Source organism: Prionailurus viverrinus, chromosome C2, assembly GCF_022837055.1.
Source record: "Prionailurus viverrinus isolate Anna chromosome C2, UM_Priviv_1.0, whole genome shotgun sequence".
In the NCBI taxonomy this organism is placed as follows: domain Eukaryota; kingdom Metazoa; phylum Chordata; class Mammalia; order Carnivora; family Felidae; genus Prionailurus; species Prionailurus viverrinus.
In genome coordinates, this window is record NC_062569.1 from 154,079,291 (window position 1) to 154,104,480 (window position 25,190).

Below are 25,190 nucleotides of genomic sequence, written 5' to 3' on the forward strand. Positions count from 1 at the left end.
TACACACGTTGCCTGGCTGTGAGGCTGGCCTCGAGGCGGGGGGTGGGGGCATACAGACTGTTTTCTTTAAAACCGGTAAATATGTATCATTCATTTTATAATACATTTTCTTTCTGGCACTTTCTTTTTTTTTTTTTAAACTTTAAAAAAATGTTTTTATTTATTTTTGAAGGAGAGAGAGAGAGAGAGAGAGAGAGAGCATGAGCGGGGAGGAGCAGAGAGAGAGGGAAACACAGAATTCGAAGCAGGATCCAGGCTTCGAGCTGTCAGCACAGAGCCTGACACAGGGCTCGAACTCATGAACTGTGAGATCATGACCTGAGCCGAAGTCGGACGCTTAACTGACTGAGCCACCCACCTTGGCGCCCCTCTGGCTCTTTCTATTTATTTATTTATTTATTTATTTATTTATTTATTTATTTATTAAGTTTGATTTTTATTTACTTCTTTTTTTTTTTTTTTTTTTTTTTTTTTTTTTTTTTTATTTTTGGGACAGAGAGAGACAGAGCATGAACGGGAGAGGGGCAGAGAGAGAGGGAGACACAGAATCAGAAACAGGCTCCAGGCTCTGAGCCATCAACCCAGAGCCTGACGCGGGGCTCGAACTCACGGACCGCGAGATCGAGACCTGGCTGAAGTCGGACGCTTAACCGACTGCGCCACCCAGGCGCCCCTATTTTTATTTACTTCTTGAGAAAGATACAAAGAGCAAGCAGGAGAAGGGCAGAGAGAGAGAGAGAGACGGATGCACAGAATCCCAAACAGGCTCCAGGCTCTGAGCCGTCAGCACAGAGCCCGACGTGGGGCTCGAACTCACGGACCGCGAGATCACGACCTGAGCCAAAGTTGGACGCTCAACCGACTGCGCCACCCAGGCGCCCCTATTTTCCTTACTTTTTAATGCACTTGGTGAACACTCCTGGATCACTTTGTACACTGGCTGTAATTATGGATGATTTCTGGTTTTGCATGGTACTTTGTAGAGGATGGCTATGAAGTCTTAGCTCAGGGAGAGGGAGTTCTGAGTCCCTTCTCTCACATCCGGGCCCGTGTGGCCTCTCCGACCAGCAGCAGGCAGCAGACGGGATGCACGGGGGGGTTTGAACCCAGGCCCTAAGAAACTGGCAGCTTCCACTTTTTCTCTCTGGGAACAGTTGCTGTGGGAGAAGCCCGTTGGCGTGTGAGATGTCCTGTATCCTGAAAGCATCATGTCGTGAGGAAGCCTGAGCTAGACACGTGGAGCAGTGGCCTGGTGACATGCCCAACCAGCCAGTGACGGTGTGGGTTCTCCCAGCCCCACTGCCAGATGTGCAGTGAGGGTCCTCCAGGGGACTCCAGCCCCAGGGCCATCTGGCGGCAGCCCCATGGACGACTCCACGCAAGAAGTGCCCAGCTGAGTCCATGGACCCGGTGGGCAGAATAAACACTTCCTGTGTTTACGCTGTTAAACTTGGGGACGGTAGTTAACTGTCACATGCCTAAACCTTTCGTCTTCGCTAACCCGTTGGCTGCTTCTCCTCTCCCCTGCTTCTTGAGACACAATTCTGGATTGTGTTCCGTTCTCGCTGGTAGGAATGTAGTCTCTTCTGGATGCAGACCTCGAGGTTCTTACAAACCAGAAAAGAGATGTCGCGAAACAGTGTCAACTCTAGCTTCTTTTGGGCATTCAGAGTATTTGCTCAGCACCTGCCATGTGCTGTATGTTGGGATCAGAACGGGTAAAGGCATATTTTGAAACAGCAGTGCTGGGACAATGGGGCCAGAAGTCCTTAGTGACAAATACTCGGGCCATGGTCCTGGGAGGGAATGGGGGGGGTGCACCCCGCCCCTGAGTAACTTGAGGAGCATCAACTAGGAAGGGGCTGTTTGCAAAGATGTGTGCGGGGTTCAGGGAAAGCCACACAGAATAGTTTACTTAGAACCTCAGACGAGCAGTGGCAGAGCCTGACAGGAGGCACCGGGATCCAGAGAAGATGCTGTCCGAAGAGGCAGTCTGATGGGGGCTGTGTTCTTCTGTTGGTGGACGTATCTGAGCTGCAACAACTTTGCAGACGTGGTTGCCAGAATTTAAAATAAAAATACAAGATGCTCGGTTAAAGTTCAGTGTCACATAAGCAAAAAAAAAAAAAAAAATTTTTTTAGTATAAGTATGCCCCACACAGTATTTGGGGCATACTTAGACCGAACATTTTTTCATCGTTTATCTGAAGTCTGAATTTAACCGGGCAGTCGGTATTTTATCTGGCAACCCTGGCAGAGAAGGAGGCAAGGAGATCAATGCCCAGCTCTCTCTCTTTCTGTCTTCTGATGGCCTGTACTACCACCCGTTGGAGGAACCCAACCAAAGCCACAGAACGATGGTCAGGAAAAGCAGGGAAGCAGGGAGAGCAAATTACGTCTTTGTCCATGCGCTCTCCTCACCGAACCTTGGGGCCGGGTCATCTGCTCCCCTTTCAGTCTTCCCCAATTGAAAAGGTAAGTGGTTGAAGCTTTACACAGACAAAACAGGCAGGACTTTTGCATACGAATTCTGGATTGGTGTCAGAAAAAGCAAAAAACAAAAAACAAGCAAGCAAGAAAGACCGGCTATTGATGTTATCCTTTTAACTGTATGGTGTCATTGGTTGGCTTAGTATTTTTATTTTTTATTTTTTATTTTTTTTAAATTTTTTTTTTTCAACGTTTATTTTATTTTTGGGACAGAGAGAGACAGAGCATGAACGGGGGAGGGGCAGAGAGAGAGGGAGACACAGAATTGGAAACAGGCTCCAGGCTCTGAGCCATCAGCCCAGAGCCTGACGCGGGGCTCGAACTCATGGACCGCGAGATCGTGACCTGGCTGAAGTCGGACGTTTAACCGACTGCGCCACCCAGGCGCCCCGGCTTAGTATTTTTAAAGGAAGGAAAGATGTCAGATCTATTTTGAAAGATCACTTAGGCTGTCCTGTAAAGTTTAGTGTTTTCCAGGGAGTCAGTTGAAGATACCACAGACCCCTGCAGGTGTCATTCAGGAGCAAAGGGAGGTGGCCAAAGTCTGGAGATGAGAACTGAACAGGAATGCAGCCAGGCTGGTGTGTGTGTGTGTGTGTGTGTGTGTGTGTGCGTGTGCACGCGCAGAGGGGGCACCGTCACCCCCTCCCAAAGTCAGGTTTATCAGGACAGGAGGGAGGGACCGCGGTTTCAGCCTCTTGGGATTTGGGGCCCCCCAGACCAAACGGGTGGGGCGTGGTCAGGCACCTCCAGGGATCTGGGGCTGGAAGCCACAAACCGAAGGCTTCCAGAAAAGCTGCCTCCCACTGCACCCAGCTGCCCTGAGCCACAGGAAAAGTGGGGAGAAGGGGGGCTGCCAGTGACCCCAGGTGTTGCCCAGGAGGTCTGGCCTGGGAACATTCCAGACGGGAAATGCTGAGGTGTGCTTTCACTGTCCTGGAGAGGGATCGGCTGCAGGTCGCTTTCATTTAGTCCCTCTTGCAGTCCTGAGTTTCAGAACCTTGAGTTAAACTTCAAACTTGTGACTGCAAGATCAGTTGCTTAAGAAATATGGAAATATGAGAAACACCATCTCCTCCTTTTAATTAAGTGCCATCCAGAACCAAGATATTCCTCCTTCTCTTCCCCCACGTGGCCAGCAGGATTGTTCCTTCAGGCATGTCGGGGAAGGCCATTTCCCACAGATACGAGGATTTGAGCCTATTAATGTAAACCATCCTTTGAATGTTCAAGAGAAAAAAAGGTGACCAATATTATGGGATCGTTGAATTTAAAATGTAATTATTTGAGGCGCCGGGGTGGCTCAGTTGGTTAAGCATCCGACTCTTGACCTCAGCTCAGGTCTTGATCTCAGGGTCATGAATTCAAGCCCTGCATTGGAGTCTACTTAAAAATAAAATAAAATAAAATAAAATAAAATAAAATAAAATAAAAAAATGTAATTATCTGTAAACTTTGCTTTTTCCAATATTAATTTGAAGGCATATTTATTATTATTATGTTTTATTAAAAAATTTTTAATGTTTATTTATTTTTGAGAGAGAGAGAGAGGCATATAGAGTGTGAGTGGGGGAGGGACAGAGAGAGAGGGAGACACAGAATCCGAAGCAGGATCCAGGCTCTGAGCCGTTAGCACAGAGCCTGACGTGGGGCTCGAACTCACCAACCGCGAGATCGTGACCTGAGCCAAAGTTGGACGCTTAACCAACTGAGCCCTCCAGACGCCCCTTTATTATTATTATTTTTAACAGAGATTGTTGCTTGTGATTGAGAAGGCTATTTGCATATCACTAGATTTAATTTAATGAGATATTAAAAAAATATATATTTCCGGGGCACCTGGATGGCTCAGTCAATGAAGTGACCAACTTCAGCTCGGGTCATGATCTCCCAGTTTGTGAGTTCAATCCCACATCGGGCTCTGTGCTGAGAGCTCGGAGCCTTCTTGGCATTCTCTGTCTCCCTCTCTCTCTGCCCCTTCCTCGCTGTTTCTCTCTCTCTCTCTCTCAAGTAAAATTAAAAAAAAATTATATTTCCCTTCTTCCCCCAGAAAAAAAAAATAACTGAGTAGTCGATGCTCCTAATCTGGGATTCCTAACAGTTCCTGCCATCCTGTGCCAGGGGCTACTTTCCTTTTTCCTGTTGGGATGTGGAACTGAGTAGACCAACACTTGGCTGAAAGATGCATTGATTCCACAGACCCAGAAGGGGGGTGAGGAGTAGGAAATGAGAAGACGGAGATACAGCCTCCTTCACAACGTTTATGAGGATACTCCTTCCCGTAATTTATGATAATGCGAAATGGAAGCTTGATGCCATTTTTGTGCTTGGCAAGCGGCCTCTTCAATATTTCTAAAACACATTCTTCTCTCTCTACCATTCCACTGTCCTCGACCCTGAAGATAATTGAAAATTGAACTGTGCTCCAGCATTCGTTTAGAAAGCGAAGTGTCCTTGGGTGTCAGAGAGAGGCTTTCCTGGGTAGGTGCTGATGTGAGCAAAGTAATTTCCCCTTTAGACTCCTCCCATCCTAATAAGCTCACAGACCTAAGTGCAGCAAGATTGACCTTTGAACACGGCAGAACTCATTACCCACGGCACAGAATCACTAGTTGTGCTGATCAGAATGGCGTCGATGAGTCTTCTGGGCTCTGATCTTTCTGAGATTTTAGAGCTTTGGAGTTTCAAGGCAAACATAAACCTTTAGGCAGTTTGAACTCAGGTGCACTCCCCCAAATGCAATTTCTCACCAGTCCATAAAGCAAGCGTTCCTACGGTGCGCTTTGCCAACGGTCTGGGGCATCAGAAACAGCCCACGAAGATGTGCGTTGTAGATCATAATTGATTTTCTGGCCACAAAGAGTTCCCTAAATGTTCCTCCCAGGTAGTGGCATTCAATGATTTCATAGGAACTTCAGGAGAAAATAGAGACACGTTTAGCACCGAAGTGTTGCTGGGTTCATCTGTGAATTGGCCATGACCGTGCCACCATCTCCGCAGAATTTTGATGTTTTAGTCGGCTCGTTTTTAGGGTTTTCTTTGCTTTTTGGCTGTTGCCCCGATTGCAGTGCTGGTGAACCTGCTTGGCCGCACGGTCTGGCAAGAAAACCACGTTCAAGTCTCCGTTTGCTCAGGAAGGAACGGGCGAAGAATGGATCCGTTTCTTGTCCCTGCCCTTTGTGGCTCGGCCATTGGCTGGTGGTTCATCTGTGGCGAATGGCTTCACACCTTTCGGGTCCCATTCCTCACTGTGGGACAGCGTCGTCGTGTCTAGCCTCTTGCCTAGTTTTAACGCTTTATGATCCTACGGCTGTCCCTTTCTGGGACCCGAGAGGCTGCCTGACTCCTTTGGATTTTATTTTCTGCACCCATCGAGGGAATATTGCCTGCGAGTCCCAAGGAGAAATCTGACACTATTTCTTGGTAGAGGCAGGAGAGGGGAAAGCAAGTACAACGAGCAGAATCTGAATAGGGTTTTCGCCGGCTGTGAACATGTGATAGCAACTATATAACCATTTGCACAAAATGGGAGAATTTGTTCTTTGATTTGGACGGACCGCCGTTCCACATGGCTCTCCGCAGAACACACAAAGAGGGCTCGTTTCCTGGGACATTTCCACGGCGTGCATTCAGGTTTGTGGTTAGGCTGCATGACCAGTGACTAGCCTCCTGGTGCGGGCAGGTGTAGACAGCAAGGGTACACTCATCGCAGGAATACAAAGGAAGTGGGTGGCCTCCTAGGGCTAGATGGGCACGCCTGGGCACATAAAGCAGTTGCTGTCAGCCTTCCTGCTACCCCTGAAATTAAATTGTGTACGCGGTGTTGCAGCCAGAAAGTATGCCAGTTTTCTCTTGAACGTTTGTAACCATTTCACTCGTGGGTTTAGGCAATGCCGCCCGGTGCCACGCATTACTGGAATCGTGCACGGGCTTGCCGACGAGTATCCCCCCAGATCCTGGCAACTTGGATATGGAGTTGCAGCTACGTGTTGAAGAATGTCTCACTGGCATTTTCCATAAACCCAGCCCACTGACACTTTATTTAAAAAAAATTTTTTTAATGTTTATTCATTTTTGAAAGACAGAGAGAGACAGAGCACAAACAGGGGTGGGGCGGAGAGAGAGGGGGGACACAGGATCCGAAGCGGGCTCCAGGCTCTGAGCTGTCAGCACAGAGCCCTACGCGGGGCTTGAACCCACGGACCGCGAGATCATGACCTGAGCCGAAGTCGGATGCTCAACTGACTGAGCCCCCCAGGGCGCCCCCCACTGACACTTTAAAGGACAGCAATGCGTGGAGGAGTTGAGCTATGATCTAGAAATTATGAGCGAGATTAGCCGGTGGAAGGTTAGAATAGTGTCTTAAAAGACGTGGCCAGCCACCTGCCGATAAAGTGTGCAGTCTCATTCTGTTCACACACCTCAAAGTTGAACAAAACCATAAAACCTTGCCAATTACATATCTGGGATGGGAGCAGCCTGTTAGGTCATCCTGGCCGTCCACAGCTGGCAAAATATATCCCTGGTGTGTTATTTCCTCAGTTCAGCTGACAATGACTTTAGTGAGAGATCAGATGCCACAGCTCCGGGGAACACTCCCGTCTTCGGCCAGACTGATGTTAGACATTTTCCCCTAATGTTCTGCCTAAATTGGTTTCCCGTATCAGTTCCGTGATATCAGCCTGCATTAATGTTCCCTTGAGCTACTGGGACTAAAAATGGAGATTTTATCACTGCTTAAATTTTTGATCTAGACAGAAATGCTTCTATTACCTCTGTCGATAATCAGAGTACTTCAAGGGATGTCATTTTAATGCCGGTCCTTTGAAAAATGATTTTTTTTAATTTTATTTTTTATTTTTTTTATTTTTTATTTTTTTAAAGCTCTTTAGAAACTAAGTTTGGATCATGTTGCCTGACACTGGAAATTTCTCTGTTTCTGGAATTCTTGAAATAAAAATACTCTGCTTTACTTTTGGTCCGTAAGGACTTCTGTTTGGCGGGGAGGGGACTTTGATGACTGTCCTGTCCCAATGTCACATAAAAAGCCTTGAGTAGGGGCGCCTGGGTGGCTCAGTCGGTTGAGCGTCCGACTTCGGCTCAGGTCATGACTTCGCAGTCTGTGAGTTCGAGCCCCGCGTCGGGCTCTGTGCGACAGCTCAGAGCCTGGAGCCTGCTTTGGATTCTGTGTCTCCCCCTCTCTCTGCCCCTCCCCCGCTCATGCTCTGTCTCTCTCTCTCTGTCAAAAGTAAACATTAAAATAAAAGCCTTGATTAAACAGTGGTGATGGCTTGTTGGTCCAAAGCACAATGCACGTCTGAATTTTTCCCAGGCACTTGCCCACCTAAACCAGTAGGGGAGATGCCTGGAGCCTCAGAACTTCACCACTACCTGGGGACTCACTTCTAATTCCATTTCTTCTTGAGATGAGTTGTCAGAACATTGTTATTAAACAACGCTTAAAACTCAAACCGAAGCTCTCCTGTTGGCTAGTCCTTCCGAGTCTGGGTACCACATGTGGTTCACCTGCTTGGTCCAGACCGCACAACCTCATTCCTTCTTGCATATTTGATTTTATTCTCTTTTTACCAATATGTGAACCCATCTTCCCGGTAAGGAGAATAACAAATCCAAAGCTTAAAGTGACTCACCTCTGAAAAGCTGTTTCCGCCAAATCAGCAAGTACTCGGCCATGAGCTCTTAAGACAAGTGTCATTAAAAAAAAGCAAATAGAAGCGATGTGTCAAACATACATAGAGGAATGTGGAAGAACAGGCTTGTGGGGGCAGGACACCAGCGTGCAAGGAGTTTAAATCCACAACGGGCGTTTCCTGGAACCCAGCACCCGTCTTCATTTACGCACACTTACAAAAGAGGGTCACACCCCAGTGCAAATGCCATCCCTGTGCGTAGGGTATTCCTACGTGGAACGCGTGGTCACATTCAGGACGTGTGAAGGGTATTTAAAATCCGGGAAGTCGGGGACACGAATAGTCGCGTCTAATCCCGCTTTTCTCCTCGCCGTGAATGAGAGGTGCAGAGTGAAGTGAGGTGCATGATGTGTGACCAGATGGGGAGTCAAGGTTGGCGGCAGCCTCAAGTTTGAGGCTTTAAGCAGCGGCGGTGGGAAGTGGCTTGACTGCACCTGACTCTGGCTGTGCTTCCCAGACCCCCTTCCGAGCTGCCGTCTGGAGCGTCACCCCCAAAGTCAAATTCTGGACACACAGCGGACGCATCTGCCCAAGAGTCCTGTGCATCTAAGGAAGCTTGCAATCCCTGAAAATCCACGCAGGAGGATGCCTGTCCACCCAGATTAGAGACGCAGGGCCGAGAGCCAGGATGGGAACGTGTCCAGTGAGATAGTGCAGCCCGTGGGGGTCCAGGAAGAACAGAGCTACGTCTGCCAGGGCCGAAGCCAGCTGCTGGCGCACGGCTGGAGGAAGGCATCCCTCACCAGGCAGCACCTGGTGGTGCAAAGGGGAGGAAAAGAGACCCACAGTCCAAAGTCTGAATGCAATGTCGGTCTCTTTCCGGTGTGCATGGAATGTTCTTTCTGTCCTCACTGCTGCTCCGTAAGCCTGGGGCTCGTCTGGTCCATAGACCTCTTTGAGCCTCACTGAGTCTGGAAGGTTAGCCCCTTCTTTCTCTCCAAAGGCAACTCCTCTGGAATGACGGGCGAGGGGAGTCAGCACACTCAATGCGCTCAAGTCAGGTTTCTAAATTAATGAGGTGAGCTGCTTCTCTGAGGCTTCTTGAAGATGTCCTGTAATTATGATTGCATTTTCTTTCGTTTTAAACCTGGAGAACATTGTAAAATTCTCCATGGTGCTGACATCTTCAGAATTTAATCCTTTAAAACTTGGAAGCGTAGCAGCTAGGGGCAAACGATCCCAACAAGATCCCACCCTTCTGAAATGGTAAAACCAGGTAATATAAAGGAAAGGAAAAACCACTAATATTCCAAAGCTCCGGAAGAAGAAAAAATGGGCCCGGAGCAGAATGAAGGGTGTCGGCTAAACCCTGAGTAAGGAAAACTCATGTTCCTTTCCTATGTGTTCAAGCATTTCAAGTTGCATACTTTCACAAGCTGGAAGGGGAAGGCACAAACCATAAAGTAAGAAAGCCTGTGAGTAATGGTTGGCAAAAGTTGCCGAATAGAGACATATTTCTATAAAAATCCTGAGGTTTTATTTGTTTATTTGGTTTTTAAAGTTTATTTATTTTGAGAGAGAGAGAGAAAGCATGAGTGGGGGAGGGGGGAGAGAATTCCAAGCAGGCTCTGCACTGTCAGCGCAGAGCCTGATGCAGGGCTTCAGCTCATGAACCATGAGATTATGACCTGAGCTGAAGTTGGACACTTCACCGACTGAGCCACCCAGGTGTCCCCGAATCCTGAGGTTTTAAAAGTATTAAGTGCTGTAAAGGAATGGCTATCCATATCAGAAATTGGACAGATGTACACATCAGAAGAAAAAGCATATAGTTAAGGGGAAATATAGCCATACCATGCACGGTGATATATATTTGAGTTTATGTTATCAGCCTGAAATGAATTAAAATGATTATGTGCTTTTATAATATATGTGTAAGTAGATAAGGTTCATCTACAAGAAGCTGAAATCCTAAAATAGCAACAGCTTAAGTAATAAAGTTTATTTCGATCTCATATAAAAGGTTTGTACTTGAGGGCAGTCAGTGCAGTTTCAAGGAGCATCAAACATTTGTATTACTTTTTGCCGTTCTCAGCAGAAGACTCTTAATTCAGGGCCCCAAGTGGCTGCTTGAGCACTAGCCATTGCGTCTGCATTCCAGCTAGCAGAAAGCAGATAGGAATAAGAGAAAAGGGCAAAGACTGTCAGCTTTCTCTAAAGGAGATTTCTGTTTTCCTACCCACGTCACATCAGCCAGAACCTAACACCCAACAGCAAGGAGGCTGGAAACCTCCGGGTAATTCTGGGTAATTATGTACTCAGCTTTAAATCAGGGGTTGAGAACTAAGGAAAAGGGGATAGGTGGAGGCCAGGAGCAGACTCGGCCATGATACATTTCTGCTCACGGAGTTTCTCGAGCACTTACCTATCTGGCTGGCTTGCTTGGAGGGCTGGTCTAAGGTGATGGATGGCTCGTTTGTTCTCCGTCCTCCCAACCTGCCTGAAGTCATTTTTCTTTGTCAGCATGTGAAGGAAGGCAAACTGTGGCTTTTCTGAGGGGGTTGCTGTTAGGGAAGTTAGCTGCTGTTTCCTGGGAAGGAATTGTCATTCTTCGCACGTGCTCAGAAGAGGAAAGAGACACTTCGTGTGTTATCCTAAAGGGCTCTCATTTGCCCACTTTATTCAGGCGATTCTCCAGTAAGCACTAAAAAGTTTCCTATACGAATGAAATGAAAGCCTGCTCTCCGATCCCTAAACACACAGGGGGTGACCCCCTTTCCTTACAGAACGCCCCATCCTTCCCCTGCCCCCATGTGAACTAGGTGTGCCCACAGCAGATGATGGCACAGAGAATAGAATACACTCGTGTAGATTCAGTAGAAGGGGCTTATTACAGGGTATCAGCGCCTTACAGCATTTCTGAGCGGCAGAGACCCCAGCCCGTCCCATGCACAGCCAGAACAGTGCATCCAGAAACACCCAACCGCATGCAAGTTTTTCCGGCAGAAGCCTCACTGGGGCGTAGACACAGGTCAGTCGATGTCCCTATGGCTGCCCCGGAGAAACCCGATGCCTCTGCTTCTGTGCTTACCAGCTGTGGGGGCTTTCTGTGTTTGTTTGCCAACCCCCCCAGGGCTCACTTCTGCCTTCTCAGATCCTGACACATTGCACCTGCCTCCTGGCCCTGAGCCTGGGGAGGGGGTGGGGGGCGGAATCCTACTTCCGGGCCATCTGGGAATGGATTTCTTCCAGCTTCTCAGCATCTGTGCTGGAGGGAGTGGGTGGGAGGAGAGGGTATTGGGGGAGTCAGTCTGCGTGCAGGAGCCCTGCACTTGTAATTGTTCTTTATACATCACCAAGCAGGCCTGTGCACACTTTTTCCTTGTCCCTCTAAACATCTTGAGAGGCCACCAAGTCTCAATTCCTCGTCGTCCCCATTTCAAACACGGGGGGAGCATTTGAACCTCAGCAAGGCCAATCTGACCACATTCTTCAATCAGTTGGAATTGGAATTTGAGCTCTCCCCGGTATAGCTCTCTCATCACACCTCATCGGCCTGTCTTCATTTTTTTCCCCCTAGAAAATGTAGGCATTTTGTCTAGTGCTATGGGCTGGTGCCCCCCACCCCCCAAATGGTGCACCCCACCCCCCAAATTCATATGATGAAGCCCTGACCCCTGGTACTTCAGAACGTGACTGTATCTGGAGACAGCATCTTTAAAGAGAGAATTAAGGTCACAACTGATTAAGAACACGACTGGTGTTCTTATAAGAAGAGATCAGGACACAGATGCACACAGAGGGGTGACCATGTGAGGACAGGGGGAGTAGGTGCAGTCGGCATGCCCAGGAAAGGGGCTTTAGAGGAACAAAACCTTGCAGGCACCTCAGTCTCAGACCTCCAGCCTCCAGGTTGTGAGCAAATGCATTTGTATCGTTTAGGCTCCCAGCCTGTATTACTTTGTTACGCAGCCCCAGCTGACTAATACAACGAGGAACAATTTTGCCTTTCCAGTAGAAAAGTTAGTGTTTTCAATGATATTTATATCTTCTTGTTTGTGCTCCTCCTAGGCTTAATGGGTTTTGGGGAAAATTTGATCTCAGCAGCACATACGGGCACCCATGTGATTACTTAAATGCCCCGGCCGGGTAGTCATCTTATATAAGCAGGGTGCATGGAGGTAGGGGCCGGGGCAGCCGCGTAACTGAAGCCGAGGGCTCAGAATCTAGAAGTAAGCCGTCATTTTCAGCCGGCCAAATTAGGCTTTGCATTAACAACAGCCCATTTTGAATAATGGAGACTGTGGGTTTCCGAATGCCTCTATTTTAGGACAAGAGAGAATTTCCCGGTCTTGGAGAAAAAGCTGTAAGTACCAAAAAGGTGCTAACGTAGTGTGGAAAGTTGGAAGAAGCGGGAAATGGGTGTTTATCCCGCGTGAGAACACAACAGATGCAGAAAGCCCCCTCTCCGGCTGCTGCTAATGCCTGACCTTGCCCTTGCTCATTAATCTCCGCTGCTTAGCCAAGACCTGGAAAATTGCAATTCTCCGCACCAGTGGCCCCTGTTCAATAAATCCTGAGCCAGTGGGCAGGAACGAGAAACGGCTTGGAGCTCAGAGCTCCGGCCCCGGCTTGCTGGGGTTCCATGCTCCCGCCCAGCCACGGCGTGGGGGGAGCTGCTCTAACTCGGGACGAACTGGCTTTCCCCCCAGCTTTTGAAAGAAAATGCTGTCATTTGTTTTTTTTTTTCTTTTTAATTGTCATTTCATAAGATGGATGTTTGATGCTAGCATTTGTTTGAACTAGGGGTACAAATTTATCTTTATCATTTTTGGGAGGGGAGTACGTTACCCTTCCCTACCGCCAGGTGCTTTGTTCTCTGGGTAGGAGTTTGATTCAGCTTGAAGCTTGAGGGATACAGTTTCTAATCTTTGCTTGGTTTTCTGGCTTGTCTCTTTGCTCTCCCTGCCTCGAAGGCCTGGGTTTGTGTCCTTAGGAAGGAAGCCACCCTGGCTGTCCGTGACCAATAGGTAGGTGGCCCCCGTGAGGGAGAGGGCGGAGAGCCCGCTGAGAGGCCCTGGGAGCCCACAGTCGCCCTGGATCAGTTAGCTTAAGTACATTAAGGGTAACACAATGGACAGATGTTCATTCTTTCCAAGTTATTATTATATTTTGAAAGAAGGTAGGGCATTCTAAAAACCTTAGTATTAAATACCCCATTTGCAAGGCACACTTAGGTTAAGTGGCTGTTATTTCTTTATGGTGTGCTAAAACCTAGGTCCTTTTATAGTAGGCTCTGAGCTGCATCTCCTTAATCAAGGCAAACTCCTACTCAGGACACTTACATCCCAATTTACTGCTTATGCGCAAATTTCTGACCTACAGGATTAGGACTTAGGAGGTAATTTGTTTCTGTAAAATAGCCCTTCAAGTATGGGGAGTTAGATCTACGTAAATGAGTGTGCGTGTGTGCGTGTGCAAGCCCCTGTGTTCACGACTTATTGCTAGTACCTCTAGGCAATGACTGTACATCATCATAAACTCAGGAACAAATGTATTTAAGAGTTCTTTCGATCCAGCATGGGGGTTAGTGTGATGTATTTTTGAACGATGCTGAATTTCAAACTTTTAATCAGATCCTGGGCTGTCACAGGATCCAGGAATAGATCTGTTATGCTCTGGATGACTACGTGTCTGATAATTTCTAAAGAATTTATGCTAATTATTTGACGTCTGCGACTTAGATTGCAAATGCACGGATGGGGAATAATTCTTCAAAACGAGTTGTTTCTTGGCAGCCGAGGGCCCCTGCCGCCCCTCCCTCCCGGGCAGATGGGTCTTAGGCTATTTTTGGGGACAGGCCTCCTCCCCCAACCCTGTGTCTTTCCCAGACACCTTACCTGACCTTGTAACACACACACGCACGCACATTGTATTCTTGGAATTTATAAAATTCCATTACTTATTTGTGCATTTACCTTCTTATTTTCTGTCTTCCCCCAAGACGGCAGGGTTTGGGGCTGGTTCTTTGCTCTTTCTCTCGGCCTCTGGAACAGTGATGGACCCACACTAGGCATTTGAGACCCTTTGCTGAATGATGAAATTCGGTGTAAATTCCCCCTGGACTGCCCATTAAACAAGCAGATTTTGCAAACTGGTTGACTGCATCATGTGTTTAACTTGGACCATTTAAGATTTTCTTTCCCCCTAAGCAAAATGAACTGGTCCGTACAAACGGCTGTCATCTTGGCCTCTAAGAATCTGAAAGTAACCAACACTGCAGATTAAAAACAAGATGTGGAGCGAGACTGGGCTTCCGAATCAGCCCTTTGCCAGCACTCACAAGGTGATCTCGGGAGAGGCACGTTATAGTCACTGCCCCTTCGTGAAATGGGGACAGTGGACATACATTTCCTGCAGCTCTTGAGAAGACAGAAGCCAGACAAGGGAAAGAATACAAAGCTACTTTAGAACCTATAGAACCCAAAGTTAGGTTTGGTGTTACAGATTGAGTTGTGTCCCCCCAGACTCATATGCAGAAGCCCTGACCCCCAGTGCCTCAGAATGACGCTGTATTTGGAGATGGGGACGTTAACACGGTGATTACTTTAAAACGCGTTTTTTTACCCTGTCTGACCCGTGTCCTTCTAAGAAGGCGAAGAGACGCCAGACCATGTGAGGACACGGTAGGCAGCCAAGGAGAGATGTCTCAGGAAAAACCAAGCCTGCTGACATGTTCGTCTTGGACTTCCAGCTTCCAGAACTGAGCGAGAACAAACGTCTCTCATCTCAGCTGTGTGGCCTGGGCTACTTTGTAGCAACCCTGCAGACTAACACAGGTGCTCGGTAAGCACCTGCTGATGGGCCGTCGCCCTGACTTGATGACCACTTACGCTAGCGATAGTTCTGCATTTACTAGAATAGATGCACGTGGGCCGCCTGGAGGGCTCAGTCGGTTGAGCGTCCGACTTCGGCTCAGGTCACGATCTCACGGTGCGTGAGTTCGAGCCCCACGTCGGGCTCTGGGCTGACGGCTCGGAGCCCGGAGCCTGCTTCGGATTCTGTGTCTCCCTCTCTCTCTGCCCCTCCCCTGCTCATGCTCTGTCTCTCTGTGTCTCAAAAACAAATGAACATTAAAAAAAAAAGTTAGAATAGATGCACGCAAAAACGGGATCGTAGTATGTCAACCCATTTTCCCCTTCAAAAGATTTTCATGGCGACAGCAGAGACTTGGCGATATTCATTCGGGATTGTCTTGAACTGGTATAGCTCCTTCCCTTTATATTTATGATTCTCTATTTTACATTTGCCATCAAATGATCTGTAAAAGAAAACCCACTTAAATCTATGAGGGAGGACCCGTTTAATGCTCACTGAAGAGTGGCTCTTATTACAATGACGTCTTAAGAACGGCTACCTGACCGTCTCTCTTATGGCATAATAAAATCCAAAATAGCAGGCCTACTTCCTATCTCGGTGTCTGCAGGGAAAAGGCAATCTTTCAGGAAAATAGCGTAAGAGATATCCACGGCAGTGCAGAGTCTGTCTGAATAGCACTGGGTTGTTTCCTGGGGAGGGGAGGTCACGGCAGCACTGAAACGCGAGGCTCCTGAGCCCGGGGGAGCGTGATCGCTCACGTTGCTGGCCGTCGGCGGGGCTCTGTGTCGTGTCTTGGTGTGTGATGAGGTTTCTGCCCAGGGAGAGAAGTCCAGTTGTTTGGGACTGTTTTGCGCTGTGCTCCTTGCTCTGAGAGGGAAGTGGGGGAGAGAAGACGGGTGGACGCACGGATTGGAGAGGGGGTAAATGGAAGAGAAGGTGGATCAGAGAGTAGACAGTAATGGCCCAGGACCCTTACCTTTGAGACTAAGGCTGCTGGGTAATGAGCTGGCAGAGCTGGGTGAAACCTGCGGGGCTCGGGGGGGGGGGGGGGGGGGGGGCTCCTGGCCCACCTGGGCTCACAGGACGTTGCAGTTATGGGGGAGCTCGTGAGCTACACGTCAGAAAGTTGGGTTCCTTCCCCTTCCCCAGGGGAGTTGCTTGCTCGCCAGGAGCTTTTTATATGAAACCAGCTAATTGGTATGAATAACCTCTTGACCGTTCTCCCGGCCGGCCTCAGAACTTCTTCACGGAGAGACGCACAGAAACGGTAAGATTCCAGAACCCCAGACGCACAGGAATAACAACGACCATGCAGCAGCGGGCAGGTTACAGAGTGTTCTGGGGGGGATACACTGCTCACTCGGGCTGGTGGAAAGCCGCTGTCAGGGACGGGGGTGGGGGTGGGGTGTCACCATGCCTTTTTGTCTGCTCCCGGCAGTGGGATCCTAGAGACACATGTCAGGGAGCCCACCCGGCCCAGCGGGGAGCAGGCGCACGTCTTTATGAAGGGACACGTGGAAGAATCCGGGGAACGGCTGCAGGGTGGCCTGGAGATGAGAACGGCGCACGTTTGCCAGCTGCCATTTAGATCTGTCCCTCCCGAGAGAGAAGCCTTGCAGACGGGGGCGGGCGCCCGCAGTGCCCCCTAGCGACGGAGACTGGGGACTGCAGGTTTACGTTTAATCAGCCGAGTGTGGGCTGCACCTGTCTTTTGGTACAACCTCTGGGCCTTACGCTGCCGAGCGAGGACGTGAGGCGACAAGCCCAGCAAACGCCTCCTGCCATCCAAGAGGCTGGGGAGGGCCTGACGCCTCGGCGCCGCCGCTCAGACGCACGTGATGGCCGCGTGGCCGGCCCTGCTGGAAGGCATTCATTCCCTTCGCCTCCTCATGAGGCCCTGACAACTGAAGGTCTGAGCGGGTGCAGGGCCTGGTGGCTGGAAAGCCGTGTGACCGCCCACACCCCCCTCCACCTGCTTTGTAGCTCTGGCGTGGCCTGCTCAACACCACTCACGGGGCCAGCGCTTCAGGTTGCAACATGGCCTTGACCTGCACAGAACACCGGTGGCTGGGTGCAAGTGGCTTTTAAAGATGACTTGACCTCTCCCATTTCGGAGATGGGCAAACCGAGGCCCAGTGAGGCGATGAACCTTCATGAGAGTCACAGAGCAGTGGGACATACCCCCAAGTCACTCTAACTGGACCCACGACCCCTGCTTCCGGCAGCTGCCTCACGGAACCAGGAGGACCTGAGGGTTGGGAGGGAGTCAGCCTTAGCCCAGAGAAGGCTGGAGGGCACTGCCTGCCCGAGGCTGCTTTTCCTTTATTCTTTGGCCAGGTGCTGATGCCAGGCCCTGTTCTAGGCACAGAGCCCACCCAGAGCTCACCCCTGAATGCCTGTGAGTCCTTCTGTCTGCCCAGGCCCCGACCATTCCCTGCGGCAAGCCCCCCACCCCCCACAAACGATGCTTCCTCATGTCACTCCAACGTGGCCCCATTTTCCAACTTGTGCACAAGTCATCCGTGGACGGTGCCCCTCAGCTGGCCCCCTGGAGGCTTTGCCGTAGCGCCTCCCAGCCTTCCCCCTTTCGAGTTCAGGTAGAAGTGGAGAGGAGACGGTTACCGCTGAGGGCGACCGACTCGTGTAGTCCTGAGATAGAGGCAGCACCAGACAGCGGCCTGTCCTCTTCATTACCAGACTCACTTGCAATCAGCGGTCACTAACTGAACACCTACTATGTGCTGGCCCTTGTGAGCTTCTGGAACAAGGCAGATGAAGCCCCTGACCTCATGGAGCTCAGGCTGTCATAGGACGAGGGACCACAGAGTAGGGAGGAGAGAAAGAACAAGGTAGTGATTGCGTGTGAGGAGCCATAATGTGGGGTGCAGGGCTGGGGTGTGTCGGCACTTCCCGTCCGCCCCCCCCCCCCACTCCACCTCCCCCGCAGACGTGGACCAAATCCTCTCTCCGAGCAGCAGAGGGGGCGATGCTGCTCCGAGCAGCATCCGAGAGCGATGGGGAAGGGAGGCACTCACACAGCCACCTGTGCCCTATTGCTGTCCCCATCATCTGGAGGGTGGGAAGGAGACCTTCTGGAGCAGCTCCGTGACTCGGTTTCTCCAGGGCTTGAGGCTTGCAGACGCGGAGTGACCCTGAGGGCTGTGGTGCCTCTGGACGCCCTCCCCACCCCCCCCCCCCCTTCCCTCGGCTCCTGCTGAATCTGGGGCGCTCAGAGCTGTGCCTTCCTAGTCTTAGGACCACACGGATCATTTGCATCATTTGCATCATTTGCAGTGAACCTGCGGCACCAAATGTAACTATTCCTTCCCCACGGCATTCTGGGCCCCCCTCCCCCGCTTTACAAGTCTCGAAAGAGTAAGAGTATCAGACCCTCCCCAGGGGATGCTTGACTCGACCAAGTAACCATTCCTGAAATAGTCATGCTTTCTTCTTTAAACGTTATAATATTTTCCCAACTAGGGAGGAATGTATAAATCACTTTTGGCTGAAGGTATTAGTTTCAGATGAGATTGTGAAATTTATTTTTATGGCCCATCTTCACGGTCTCGTGCAGCTCCTAAATATACATCATTTTCCACACCTTCCTTTGTCGTTTGCCAAAAAATAATATTGCTGTTTTCTTCATTATTGTTAAGGGGACGGATGAGTCAGGCCGTTCAAAGGCTTCAGGTTGCAGTGTTTTAAGACCGAAAGGCCTTCCACGTCCCCTTGAAGGAGAGCTGGTCTCCCACTTTGTGATCACCACACACCAGATGCTGGGGATCCTCAGGGAGAAAGAGGATGTGGGGACCTGAGCCGTCTTATGACAAGTCCTAGGGCTGAAGGTCTTATCACCGCTCTGGTTGGTGCAGAGGGTCCATTTCTGGGAGCACATCAGCTGCAGCGGGTCACAGCTCAGGTTTGCCAGACACTGTCCCATCCCGGGCTCATGCGATAATGTTAATGGAACACGTTTAAGGTCCTGACATGAGCCTCAGGGAACTCCTGCCCCGCCCAGAGGCCCTAATCTTAGTAGATTTCCTGCCACGCCCTTTGAGATGTGAATGGCTACTCGATGCAGCACCAGACAAACCCATGTGTGCCTCCGTATCATCTGGGCTCTTGTGGGTTAGAAAAAGATGGCCCCCAAATATTCCCTGGACACTGCGGCTCTTCACGTTCCCTGCTGTCGTGGACATCGGCAGCCAACCTGGGATCGAGGAAAACAGTTGTACCGATTGAGGTCACAGACCAATCAGTCTGGCAAGGCTTGCAAAGCCAGTGGCCTCTCCTCCCAGATAGAGTTGAGATTGGAGGGATCTAAGCAGAAACTGCTTAGTCTCTGGTAAAATTGACAGGAACCTGCTGAAGGGTCTGCAAAGGAAATGTCACATAACCAGATGCACCTGAAATAAGGGGCAACTCATGTATATTTATATTCTTATCTATGTATTATCTATCATCTATCTACCTACCTACTATATCTATCTATCTATCTATCTATCTATCTATCTATCTATCTATATCTATTATCTATCTATTATCTACCTATCTATCTATCTATCTATCTATCCGTCTGTCATCCACCTAAGAGAACAAGCAGGCAGGGGGGAACAAACCTGGTTCACTTGAAAGGAATCTCATATCCTCCACTTTGTCAGCGTGCCGCCTGAACATTATTATCCAAAGTCGCGGAGAGAGGAAGTGAGTGAATGGATGAACTCAGGCTGCCTGGTGACAAAGTCAGGAATAGAACCCTGTCCCTGCTACCTGGCTGGGGCTTTCTCTCCTTCCTCAAATGCCTCTGACATTCCCATTCCAAGCTGGATGAGCCCAGCACACTGCTGGGCTCCAGGTACAAGTGCAGGTGGCAGTGAGGTGTGGTGGGGTAGGTGGTGTCCCCATTTCCGCCTCGAGCCAACTCTAGGGCTTTATTCTGCACTTCATCTGTGGACAGAGTGGTTGAGTCTCAACTTTGCCTGCACCTTAGAACCACCTGAGAGCCTTTTATAAAGTAGGGCTGTCTGGTCCTCCCCCAGGGCTACTGACTCCCTTGACTTGGTTTTGCCACCAGGGTCTCTTCCTAGTGCAACCCCGAGTCTGGAGTGGGGCCCAGGGCCTGTTTATATATATATATATATATATATATATATATATATATATATATAATGTTTTATTTATTTTTGAGACAGAGACAGAGCATGAGCAGGGGAGGGGCAGAGAGAGAGGGAGACACAGAATCCGAAGCAGGCTCCAGGCTCCGAGCTGTCAGCACAGAGCCCGACGCAGGGCTTGGACTCATGGACCTCGAGATCATGACCTGAGTCGAAGTCGGACGCTTAATCGACTGGGCCACCCAGGCGCCCCTAGGCCTGTATATTTTTTAAAAAGACGCCTTGGGGCGCCTGGTCGGTTGAGCGTCCGACTTCGGCTCAGGTCATGATCTCACAGTTCGTGAGTTCGAGCCCCACGTCGGGCTCTGTGCTGTCAGTGTGGAACCCGCTTCATATCCTCTGTGCTCCTATCTGCCCCTCCCCAACTTGTGCTCTCTCTCTCTTTCTCTCTCTCTCAAAAATAAATAAATATTAAAAAAAGATTTAAAAATTACCTTGGCAATTGTGATTAACTTTCATCAGATTAAAGGAGTTGTAAAGATTTTTTCCTTTTATGACTGGAGGATTTTATTTATTTATTCGTTTTTATATTTGGCTAGAAGTCAGCTGATGTTCAGCACAAAAGCCTGTGTGTTCACTTTGCTTTGGCTTCTATCCTATTTTCTGTGATCATTACAGTGTGAATTAGTTAAAGCCTTCTGGCATAGCAAACACACCACTAAGTGTACCTCCTTGGAACAAAATGTAAAACCTGTGGAAGTTTGGCCAAATTGTGAAGGTCAGATGGGGTCATCCGTTGGCGGCCATGATGAAGACAAAAGTCCTAATCCAATCAGCAATGTCACTGACAATGCAAGTATACACAGAAACCCAGTGACTTTAACCCGGAGCTCTTGTGAACGTCAGTCGTCCACTGGGTCAATATCTGTGGCACTATTAAAACTGTATCTCCGTGAGGCACCAGGAAACAGTAAAAACACAGCTAATATTTTTAACACTATGTAAAACACGGCCACGAGACACAGAAGAGCAGGTACAGAAAATGTCGGAGAGGTTGGGACTGTGTTCTTGAGTTTTGTGGTCTCTGGCAGGTGTAGAGTTGGGGCAGCCAGAGAACAGCCCGTTCTGGGCTCTGATGGGGATCAGGACCCCTTGCAAACCAGGGGTCGTGCGCGTGGCGGGGGTGGTGGGTGTGTGCTTCACGGTGGACGGACGGCTGTCCGCCTTCCGGCTCTCAGCTCGGTGACCGCCTGATGCTTGTGTTTTCTGTTGTTACAGACGGGCAGAAGAAAGTTCAAGAAGAATTTGACATTGACATGGATGCGCCAGAGACAGAACGCGCGGCGGTGGCCATTCAGTCTCAGTTCAGAAAATTCCAGAAGAAAAAGGCTGGGTCCCAGTCCTAGAGGGAGAGCCCCCTCCTAGTCTTCCAGAAGACAGCGAATTCAACCATCATCTGTCAAAGAAATTAAAAGAACAACACCCTAGAGAGAATTCATCTGCACACGATACACACATGCACACCCGACCTGCAATGCATGTACAGAGACCCGTGATATTTATTCCCTGATAGGAAGGTGTAGACAATGCAGCTGTGAGTGGCTTCATCTCTGTTGATCTCTAGTATCGTTCCTCCTGCACCTGTTTTCCTTGATGTTGTAATAAAATGGAGTTACGAAGCGTGATTAAAGTGTCTGCTTCCTCTCTCCCCTTAGATTAACCTGGGAAGTTACCCAGAGCTAGAGGTGACTGCAGGGCAGCTGTCTGTGTTCTCCATCCCTTAAGAGTTGGAGCTGAAACATGTTGCTTCTGTGAGGAGGCTTTCTGTGGGAATGAGACGTCCGCTCTCTGCCATACCTGTGTCATCTGGAGAGTGCGTTTTCCTCTTCTGATGGGAGTGTCAAAGAGTCAGCAGCTTCCCAGAGGAATTATGACTCACCCGGGAGAACGAGAAGGGGGTGGGTGGTGCATCAGCATTTGGCGTGTGTCACTCAGGTGTGCTCAGCAGGTGCGTTTCACAACTCCAAAGGGGACGCTCCCCACTTCCGCCCCCGCTGCGGCCGTTCTCTCTGCACCCGTGTGGCTCCGTGGGGAAAGGTGGCCCTCTGGTCTCCCCCACCTCCCGGAGCTCCTCACCCTGTGATGTGCTACTTGCTAGGATCATTCCCAAGACCTGCAATGTGGAGAAGCTGTCTGGCTTCTCTCCTATCACATATCTTCCCCTGAGGACCTTGCAAGTAAATGGTTTCACACGCCCTGAAGGGGCTCCCCGGCCGGGGAGGAGAGGATGGTCCACAGGGTCAAGAGCAGGGGGTTGGATGCTTGCCTTGGGGCCCCAGATGGCAGGAGCCCTGAGCTACTCAATCTTGCTGTCGTTGGAGCTTTGCCAGGTGGGAAGCTGGTACAGAAGCCGAATCTCATGTTCAGCATCCTGGGGTGCTCGGGGAAGGCACGATGTACCACCGAGGGCCATCCCGTCTCCCTGCGCCAGCTCCTTCACCAAGGATCGAGTTGGAGCACGCAGAACGGTGGAAAGAGGAGAGACAGGGCTCTGTGTGCCTGCATGTGCTCACACTTGTGCCTGGGAGCGTGGGTGTGAAGTATGGTGGGAGCAGGCATGGTGACGGCTGGGGGTGGGGCCCATGCTGTGCCTCTGGCAGGGCTCACTTGTTGCCACAGGTGTCCGGACCGAGAAAGACGGGCATCCTTGGGAAGATGCACTGCTTCACAAAATGCACCCGAAAGTGTGTCTATTGTGTTTGGTGGGGAGATCCCTCCTACTGGACAATTCTCTGCGGCTGTTGGAGACAAGACAGGGCTGGGCTCTGGAGTTCCTCTAACAGGTTTCTGATTAGATGAGTACCCAATCGGATCACGTCAGTGCCGGCAACCAGCCGGGGCTTCCCAGGGCTCCCGGCAGCCAGGGACTCACTGAAAACAGGACAGCAGGTTGGGGGGGGGGGGGACGACTGAGAACAAGCTTCCCAAGACAGCAGGGGAAAATGCCACAGAAGTCCTAGGGGCTGCTGTGTAGTCTCTATGGAGGTAAAGAAAGTTGGGAACACAATTCAGTTGAATTTCTTTTATGTCCTTCTGTGCTCCCACTGTCCCCTTGTTCTCTGAATATTATCACATAAAGGGAGTGGCCGCCTTACTAAGCGTGTCTAGCCCTGATGGCTGGCATGGGTCTCCTCCAGCTCTGATTCACCTCAAAGCAAGTCTGGTTTTACAGTTAGGATGCTCCCCCTAGAGGGGACTCTCCATGGGAAGCTGGAGAATCTAAGGAGTGTTCTTCCCCAATGTTCCAAAGGGATGGGAGGCACTCCTCAGTAATAATGGCCCATTGGTGAAGAAAGAGGAGAGGGGAGGCAAGAGCTCTCATGTATGGAGAGACCCCTAAATGATCCCGATACACCTCTCTCACCCTAATCGCAGGACCAGGGTACATCTGGGTTCCTTTGAGCCATGGGAATGAATTTAATTTTTCACTTCCCAGGTAGATTCATAAAAGTGTCAAACTCCAACTAACAGCAAGGGGAAGATTCCAAATGTGCCCCCCTCTGCATGGGAATTGGGTATGTGCAGTCGATGGCTTCCTGGAGCAGGTGGAAGATGTGGTTTATGGCTCCAGGCTTGGAGGAACCTTCTCTTCCCGTGGGCTGCAGTGTTCATCCCAGAAGGGAGGAGGGAACTTCCTCAGGGTGTGCCCAAGCAGGAGTACATAGGGTATCAGCAAGCTGGGACATCATTAATTCAACTTCATTCCACACATATTTATTGGACTCCTAGTACATGTATGCACCAGGGCTGTGGCCGTGCCTTGTCAAGGTGCTGGCAGGCTGGTGGGGAGGAAGCCCAGGTAAACAGATGATAAAACGGAGAGATTTGTGCTGTGGCAGAACATAGGTAGGGGCAGCTTATCCAGGCTTGGAAAATCACCCAAGTCTCCCCGACGAACTGCCACCCCAGCAATGATGGGAAAGATTATGGGAGTCACTAGATAAATAAGGTGGGTGGTTGGGGTTGGCTGGTGGGGAAGGGTCTGGGCAAGGCCCAAGAGAAGGGGATGGTCAGCTTTGCAGAGGCTTACTGGATTACCGCATCCCAGCCCAGGGCAGGTGGTTATGTCACCCACACCTGGGCAGGTTAGAAGGCAGGACCCAACCCTCGAGTCTTGGAACTGGATTCATCTTCTATTTCAGATTGGCCAAGTGACTGCAGACAAGTTACCTATTTAAGCAGCGCTTTTCCTGACCATCAAGGTGATGATAAAGTGTACTTGGAAAGGTGGATGGGAAAATGTTAGAAATAAAATACTTGAGTGTCTGGCTCAATGTAGGTATCCAACATATGAAAGTCAATAATGACAGAGACATGTGGTAAAGAGTTCATCATTGCTTCCAGCAGCAACAACCTTTTTCCTAGCTCAACCCAATGCAGAGTTCCACAGGACTCCACTACTCTTGGTGACAGCCAGTTGGGTCAGTGATGGGCACCAGACCCAAGAAGTGGGATCAGCCAATCAGAATCCTTCTCTTGTGAGTTTGAGCTAATGGTCATGGTACTGAGCTAATTAAGGAGAAACAGATGTTGAGTTGGGGTCAAAGCTAGTATTGTGGCAGGTAAGTCTGCAAAGAAAGCTTTCCACAAAAAAGCACCCCCCCCCCTTTTTTCAAGAAGTAGCAAAAAAGCCCATTTGGAGAGAGACACAGGAGGGCGCCAAGAGGAATTTGAGAGCCAAGAAATATGGGCCCGCGAGAGACAAAGGGTAGCTTAGGTTGAGTTAGTTACTTGGTTGCAATGAGCGGAAACCCATTCACATGAGCTAAAAACAGAGAACAATTCAGGTGTCACAGACGTCCAAGAATAGAGCATCCAAGATGTCCAAGAAAAGAATAGAATGCCATGGGCAGAGGAATGACATTAAATTTATAAATAAACTGGGCACAGTGGGGAAAGAATTGACATCTTTATATTATTATCTTTATAGCATTTTATGACTTTCAGTAGAATTTTACAGTTTTTTTCATATGGGTCTTTTTGTTCTATTTCCAGA

The 25,190-nt window shown here is 49.6% G+C and overlaps 1 protein-coding gene across 1 annotated transcript in view; it reads left to right on the forward strand.

Moving 5' to 3' along the window:
- Positions 1 to 21,819, forward strand: part of PCP4 (Purkinje cell protein 4) — a 62,293-nt gene extending 40,474 nt beyond the window's left edge. Inside the window, exon 3 of the mRNA XM_047874120.1 lies at positions 21,413 to 21,819. Within this exon, the coding sequence (XP_047730076.1) occupies positions 21,413 to 21,540 (128 nt within the window). The 3' untranslated portion in view covers positions 21,541 to 21,819. The remainder of the gene's footprint in view (positions 1 to 21,412) is intronic.
- The last annotated feature ends 3,371 nt before the right edge of the window (positions 21,820 to 25,190 follow it).